General features: G+C 38.7%; 1 protein-coding gene across 4 annotated transcripts in view; it reads left to right on the top strand.

The window, feature by feature from the left end:
* HDX (highly divergent homeobox) overlaps window positions 1–7,369 on the top strand; it is a 30,993-nt gene extending 23,624 nt beyond the window's left edge. For 2 of the 4 annotated variants that reach the window (XM_039331867.1, XM_039331873.1), the window contains 4 exons: window positions 994–1,073; window positions 1,297–1,380; window positions 4,090–4,212; window positions 5,805–7,369. In XM_039331867.1, the coding sequence (XP_039187801.1) occupies window positions 994–1,073; window positions 1,297–1,380; window positions 4,090–4,212; window positions 5,805–5,930 (413 nt within the window). In that variant the 3' untranslated portion in view covers window positions 5,931–7,369. Of the gene's footprint in view, window positions 1–993; window positions 1,074–1,296; window positions 1,381–4,089; window positions 4,213–5,804 lie in introns of those variants that run through there. The other 2 variants (XR_005555245.1, XR_005555250.1) reach the window with 1 other exon arrangement.
* The last annotated feature ends 801 nt before the right edge of the window (window positions 7,370–8,170 follow it).

The following is an 8,170-nucleotide window of genomic DNA, read 5'->3' on the forward strand; positions in this document are numbered from 1 at the left end:
CAGACTGTTTCTGCCATTTCTTGATCTTGGATCCATAGCTTTATCCCCAAGGTTTAAAATGCACACTAAACTATAACTTAAAAGAACACTTTTATAAGATGAGGTATCGCTGGTATTTAACACCAGATAAGTTATCTAGAAACGTATAAAGGTATCTCGAACGAATGTTGGAAATGTACATTTAAAGAGGGGGCTTTTTATCATTTATGGCAGTGTTTCCCAAACTTGACAATTTTAAGGCATGAGGACTTCAACTCCCAGAATTCCACAGCCAGCATGAAGTCCTCATGCCTTAAAATTGTCAAGTTTGGGAAACACTGATTTATGGTGATAAAGCAAAGAAATACTGGAGTAGGATTCATAGTTTAATGCAGAAGATTCCTAAAGTGAATATAAAGATTTAAATCGGAAACTTTCCTTCTCGGTCTAATGGAAAAAGACTTGGAAAACTGCTTGGTTTTGACAGTGGATATCTCTCAGTTCTGCTCTTGTTTGGCCAGGGTGAGATTTGAAATCTAGCTCCACATTAATAACAGTGGAGGGATCACAAACTTCCAGAAAAAGTCTTAAACGTGCATGTTGCTTCCCAGTTTTTATTCTTTTTCACGAACACCAATGATCTGTTGACTAAACTAGAAATATCATTAAAGAGGTGCTCAATGTCTCAATAAAGATTCATTATTTGTCTCACTCCCATGGTCCAAAGGATTTAATTCTAGCATTACTATTTCAGAAGAAAAACAAGATGATTTAATAGGATGGTTTTATCCCGAGAAGAAAAAAACAGAAGTTCCAGCAACCTTGTGCTTTTTTTTATTTTCTTATTAACTCTTTTAATTACAGTATATAGACAAATTTGATTTTACTTAAATAAGTTTATCATAACTATCTGTGACGTGGAAGCGGACACACTTTTTCTTTCTTTCTGAGGATTTTCTGACAGTCTTTAGCTCAGCACTTTGCTTAGAACTGCATCGCTGTTTATTTCTGCAGAAGAACACAATGAAGTTCTTCCAAGGGAAGACATTGGCCACAAAGAAGAGGACCACGCTACTGTATCTTCTGATAATGTGGTGAGAATGCATCCTAAAATGAGCTTACTGAATTAAAGCCACAAAGCTTGATGGACTGATCATTTGAAGGGCTCTGTGTTGTGCTGTAGAACTGGGGAGGAGGGGGGGGGGAAGGAAAAATCAAAACTCAGAATATCCGATCTTGGAAAGCTTTTGTGGAGGATGACTGTGTCCAAATGTTTGCTTTCAAAAATGAAATATACTGTCTGCTTTTTTCTTCAAGAAAATAGAAATAATAGATGACGAGGAAAGCGATATGATAAGTAACTCTGAAGTGGATCAAATGAGCTCTCTTCTGGACTACAAAGTAAGTGCCTTGCATTTTTGCTCAAACAGAAAAACCATTATCCTCTAAATCAGAGGTGGGGAACAATGGCCCCTTTATGACTTGCGGACTTCAACTCCCAGAATGCCTGAGTCAGCCATTTGGGAGTTGAAGACTTCAAGTCATAAAAGAGCCATCGTTCCCCACCCCTGTTCTAAATATACAGCTTTTGATCAAAGAATTAAATTAAGAATATGAAGGTTAGTCCAGGCCAATGCTGTTAGATATCAGGGAGATATCTCAAAATGTTGTTCAGATAAGCTGGCTGTTCAAAGCCAGTTCCTTGTTTTTCACAGCCCACCTAACGCAAGCCGGGAGATTTGTTTTACTATCACACACACACACCCTGCGCCCCCCATCCTACCTCCTCTCTCTCTTTCCATTCCCTTCTCTGTTGTGTTTAATCAAATTGGATTTGAAATATCGTGACCCTCATTTGTTAGGACATCTAATACAGTTAGTCCTCCTCGATTTACAATCATCATTGATCCTGGCAACCATGGTCATGAATTGTGACGGTCACAAAGTGGGTCAGCACATGATTGGACCCATTTTAATAGCCTCTCTTGAGGCAATTGTTAAGCAAATCCATTGTTCGCTACCGGTTGTGTTTCCCCCCCCCCCCCCCGAAACTAAAAATAAATGCCAGTTTTCTGCCAAAACTATTGTAAATTGTAATCACCTGACTGTAAGACTTTGCAAACGACCATCAATGTAGGTTGGTTACCAAGCAACCAAAATGCGTTCACAGTGCCTTTGGGGGTGGGGAGGACAAAACCAGAACTCCAAATAAGTAACTTGTCAGGAGTCTGCCATTACTTTGAATGGTTCACTAAGTGACTGTCATAAGTCGAGGAATACTGTATTTCTGATAAACTGGTTAAATTTATCAGAGGATAGAGAGGGTAAATGAGGAGGGTTTTTTTGAAAAAAAAAAAGTCACACTGTTTGACAGTTCAGGTTATTATGAAGCAGTGAAGATCCTTTCATACAGATAGTCCACAACTGACTCCAAAATGTATGTTGTTAAGTGAGACATTTGTTAAGTGAGTTTGGTCCCATTTTACGATCTTTCTTGCCACAGTTGTTTAGTGAATGACAGCAGTTATTAAGCTAATAACTGGTTGTTAAGTGAATCTGGGTCCCCCATTGACTTTGCTTGTCAGAAGGTCACAAGAGGTTGATCATGTGACCTTAGGACGCTGCAACTGTCATAAGTATGAACCAGTTGCCAAGCATCTGAATTTTGATCACCTGTTCATGGGGATGCTGCAAAGGTCGTAACTGAAAAATTGTGCCAAGTCCCTTTTTTCAGTGCCCTCGTAACTTTGAATGATCACTAAATGAATTGTTGTAAGTCGAGGACTATCTTTATAGCCTTCTTCATCCTGCTCCACCTTCTTGTCCAAGTGCAGCGCTCGGTGCTAGAAAGTCTTGAGTACAAATTAAGGACCGCGAGAACATAACTCCAGGCAGATGGTGCTGAAGCAAACATTTTCAGAAGTAGGATGAATGACTTTATTTTTTAAGGCAGAATGTTCCAATTTCATCAGCTTGTAGATTACAGGCTAATGTTTGGTTTTGATGCCATCTAAGCAACAACAGTTGGGGACTATGATAAGGGGTAGCTTTTTGCCAAATTTGCAAAGGTTACATCTATACATAAGAATTGGAGGTGGATCACTTCTAACTTTGATTTCACTTGGTGTAACAATATAGAACGCAGCTTATCCTAGAACATTGCCAGCCTTAAAGTAAGTGGCAGCCTTTGAAAAACAGACAGTATGTGTGCCAACTGAGCTTCACATATTTACGGTACTTCATGATCCCTACTTTAAGGGAAAGTGCAGTGCCTGATGAATATAAATGTGAAGAAAGTGGTATCACTTAGTATCACTTCCCACCAATCTGAATAGTGTGACGTGAGAACTACCAAAACTTGTTATTGTTGAATTTTGATAAACAGCTATTCTAAGTTAAATGAGCTAATATCTGAGAAAAACGGGTTATCCATATTTTTTTAAATGGAGTTCCAATCCTATTGCACTGTTTGTTGTTGAAATGTGGGAAGAATATTTCCTAGTTACAAAAAATCAGGAAGGAAGGAAGGAAGGAAGGAAGGAAGGAAGGAAGGAAGGAAGGAAGGAGAGAGAGAGAGAGAGAAAGAAAGAAAGAAAGAAAGAAAGAAAGAAAGAAAGAAAGAAAGAGAAAGAAAGATGATAGATGAATGGATAGATAGATAAATAGATGATAAAAAAGATAGATAAATAGAAAGATAGATAGATAGATAGATAGATAGATAGATAGATAGATAGATAGATAGATAGATACTAAGGTGCATTTTGCTTCTGGATTTTAGTGTTTAATTTGTGCTGCTGTGTTTTAATTCATTATTTACTATTTCTCATTTTGAGACTATATTGGTAAAATATTTTGTAAATTTATTATAAATACAAAAATAATTTTGTGTCTCAAGTCTATGAGAGTGTGATCCGTTTTTATATTAATATTGGCTTTTTTCTCAAGCATAGAACTCCACATATTTGCGCCACATATTTGCAAATATAGCTCCTCTTTAAAAAAACCAAAATAAAGGGGGGGCGGGAAACCATATTTGAGAACAATTTAACTCCCTTACAAAAGGAAGCATTATATACTAAGAGTTCTATGGAATTTTTTCCCTCCCTCCAGAATGAGGAAGTGAGATTCGTTGAGAGTGAACTGGAGCATCAAAAACAGAAGTATTTTGAACTTCAGGCTTTCACGAGAAGCTTGATACTTGCTGTCAAAACAGATGATAAAGATCAGCAGCAGGTAAGACTGAAAAAAAAAGGGGGGGGACTTTTGTCACTTTTAAAGAGACCGAAGTCCTCTGCTATGAAGCTATAAGCAGGCTTCAGTGGATCTCCTAGTGAGAACAACTCTCTGCCACTAATGTTATACACGTAAATATATACACAGCGAGGATGTTGCCTCCGACTATTTCTTTATGGTAGAGCTTTTTAAATATAGATTGCAGAGATTGGGACGCATTCATTTTATCCGTTAAATATTTATGCCACCCTTCTCCCCTACCAGGTGACTGAGTGGTTTGCAAGTCACCAAAACAAGCAAAAAATAGTTAAAACTATTAAAAGGTTAAAATGACAAACATTAAAATACCATTAAAACGTTACTACACGAGGTATGTCCTGAACGAAATAAAATGCATGAAATGAATTCCACTGAACGAAGAACTTCAGAAAGACCACTCTTTTTTTTTTTTTTACAAATTTTATTTATAATACAGTTAAAAAGAAACAAACATTGGATTTAACGTGACATTCCAGTATATACATTCTTATCAGATTATTCCACTTTTTACAATCAATTCTTCATCTCTACATATACATCTAAGTTTTATATACAACACTTATTCTAAAATAACATATATTTCTATCTTAACATTAATCTTTAATCCCGACTGTCCTCTTCAAATTCCTCCAACGGTAAAATTTATCCCAGGTTTCATAATAAATTGATCCACATTTGTCTTTTAATATCATTGTGAGCCTGTCCATTTCCGCATGTGCTAATATTTTAGGTATTAACTCTTCCTCTGTGGGAATTTCCTTGCTCTTCCATTTTTGCGTAAAAGCAAAGAAAGGCCACTCTTGACCCAGCATCAACAGACTCATCCTATCATTTGGTCACTCACTATTTTGTCTTCCTGGGCTGAGTCCCTTTCCTTTGGCGGGGGACACACATTAGACCTAGTTTGGGTGTTGGAACAATTGAGACATGAACAGGGAAGGCCAAGATTGAAAACATAACAGAATGACAGAGCTGGAAGGTCATCTAGTCCAGCCCCCTGCTCAAGCAGGAGACCTTATACCAGTGGTTCTCAACCTGTGGGTCGGGACCCCATTTGGGGTCGAACGACCATTTCACGGGGGTCGCCAAACAATGCAGTCCCCCATTTTTTTCCCCTTTTGCTTAGCTGTGCTACTCCCTTTTATTCTATTGGCTTTTGAAAGCCAATAGAATAGACTTTCTTGAATAGAGTCTAATTCTATTAGCTTTCAAAAGCCAATAGGAATTGTCCAGGCTGTCTCTGCCCTGCTGAGCCCGCCAAAAGTCCCATTCTGCAAATGGTGCTGCACCAGTTGAGTAGTCCTCGACTTACGACCGGTTGAGTAGTCCTCGACTTACGACCGGTTGGGGGGGTCGCGGCATTAAAAAGGTTGAGAACCACTGCCTTATACCATTTCAGACAAATGGCTGTCCAGTCTCTTCTTTAAAAGCCTCCAGTGATGGAGCAACCTACCGCGAGCCATTCCACTGGTTCATTGTTGATGTGGTTGGTGCCCCGAACTCCTAAGAATAAACGGCCACTTGTCATTATTCCCATTTTCTTTGCAATGCAGGCACTTCTAGCCGATTTACCTCCCGAATTGGAAGAGATGGATTTCAACCATACATCTCCAGAACATGACGATACCTCATTCAGCTTGTCCTCTTCATCCGAAAAAAATGCCTTGGACAGTTTGTGATCTTTTTGACAAAGGAAACCCACGCAGTATAGTTTGTCTCATGTGTATATGTTTTGAACCGATTTCGTTGGGGGGGTTAACCGATATCCTTAAAATATGAAGGAAGAACGTAGGGCGGGAAAGCCGGTGAGCCAACTGTATATTGAGGGCATTCTGATAGTTTTGTTGTGGATAAATGTGAACGCTACTTGAAAGCTGCTCCGGGCAGCTCTCTCTTTGACGATGGTACCTTCGTAATAACATGAACTTAATAATAAAGCCCTTGAGCTAATGAGGGCACCGAGAATGGAAGAATAATAGTTAATTATGTTAATAACTCTACAGTCCTTCCTAATGTTAACCCGTCAGTCCTACAGTGTGATATTTTGCCTTTTCTTGTTCTTTTCCCCTTCTCAGGTAGATGGACTGATCGCTGGAAATTATGGGTTTCAAGAGATCACTGGGGATAAGTTGGGCCTTCATTCAAATGATGATCATTCTAACCAGGGATCAGACAAAGAAGTATTGGTCTCTTTTCTCTCTCTTTTTTTTCCCTGTATATAGCAGCAAATCCTTTTATCTTCTCTTCATCTTGGGATGATGAAATATCCTGGAATATTTTCATTACTGAAAAAAAAAAGCAAATCTATTTATCTTAGCTCTTAATAAATTATTTTGTGTATATCAGCAGGTGGAAATTCCAAACAAGCAAACAAACACATGACTCTTTTAAGTGCACAGTTCAGAAAAGAAAAAAACAATTTCCAGTTGCACAGCCTTCCCCTTTAGTACACTGTAGAGATTGGTAGTAATAATCCCACAGAGCTGCAAAGATCCAGTATATATCCATGTCTGAAGGTCTGGCAGATGCTTGTGGCTTACTTACAAGTGACTGGTCCCTGAGCAAGCCTCCTATGAAAAAGATGAAAATGCGTTTGGCGGAAATTGTGACTCAAGAGAAGAAAAAAAAAACTTCCTAAGTGGTGTGAGACATGTTGATGAGAATTCTCTTGAAGGGGAGATATATATTCCTGGACTTTTCATGTGGAGCAGTTACTTAGTCCATATACTTACTAAGATAATTGGTTTTTTTTTTTTAAACAAACAAACCAGCTAGCAAACACTAATTTATGGATTAGTTCTGAATAGAATGTAGCAAATGTACAACACATTTATGCAGCCAAGTTATTTTGATCGATTTGTTAGGCAATTAGTAGGCCGTGTAGACCTGACCTCAGTGAGAAATATATTGGAGTTCTACATCTTTGCTGTATGCATCAAAATGCTCAGAATAACTTCTAAGAGTCCAATGCATAATTTGACCATTGTCCTCTTTTTCAACTACTGCTGGAAACTTAAGATTAATGTTTAATCTTAAACTCTTTTTTTTTTTTTTAGAATTTTGATCTGAAGTTATGTATGTCGTGTCTTAAATAGGATAATGAAAATGTTACTTACCAGTTTGTATGCTTTGTTCTTTGGGATAGTATTTAACTGATTGATTAGGTGCTTGTCAAGTCCATGTTGACTCTTAACGACCGTGTAGGTAGGCTTTCTCCAGGCTGAGATGTCCTCGGTGTGGCCTTTTAAGGTCTCTCAGTGCTGGCATTCACAAAAAATGTAAGATAAATAAGAGAGGCTCTGTTGATGCTCCGTAGCACAAGCCTGGAAGGCACAGTTTTTACATTCTGCGGAAATGTTGGTAAGAAAACTGCTGTGTAAGAAAACTGTCCCCCCCCCTTTTCTAGAGTCCCCTTGTGCATTATTCGTAAATTCCAACTCACAAATTTCCTCACCCCAGCTGCCACTGCCTCCCTGCCCTCTTCCTTTCTTTGCATTTTCTCTCTCTGCTCTCTTCCTAGTTGCTCTCTAAGAACGAAAAGCACAGGAGAAGCAAGATTGCAACTCCCTTTTTTAGCCTAAGAAGATGTTTGCCACGGCTGTGAGGGAAGGGTTTTGCGACTTCACATCTTGCAAAGGATAAATTAAGAGGGTGTTTCTTTTTTCCCCCCTGTCTAATCACACCTCTGGGTGGAAGCGAATGTACTCAACTAGGAGCAATGATGTATTTCCTCTCAAGTAAAGGTAAAATAGAGCGGTGGGCTTGGGTGCCGTTCTGCATCAAAATCCGATGCCAAAGAAGGCTGTATTCTTTTGGCCCACATAAATTATGCAAATTTATTGGACACGGGATAATTAGGGCTTCCCCCCCCTTTTTTTAATACTATCATTTGCTTTCTCTGCTGTTCCCCTACCTCCAA

Source organism: Crotalus tigris, unplaced genomic scaffold (assembly GCF_016545835.1).
Source record: "Crotalus tigris isolate CLP2741 ecotype Arizona unplaced genomic scaffold, ASM1654583v1 scf7180000017622.5263843, whole genome shotgun sequence".
NCBI classification, from domain to species: Eukaryota; Metazoa; Chordata; class Lepidosauria; order Squamata; family Viperidae; genus Crotalus; species Crotalus tigris.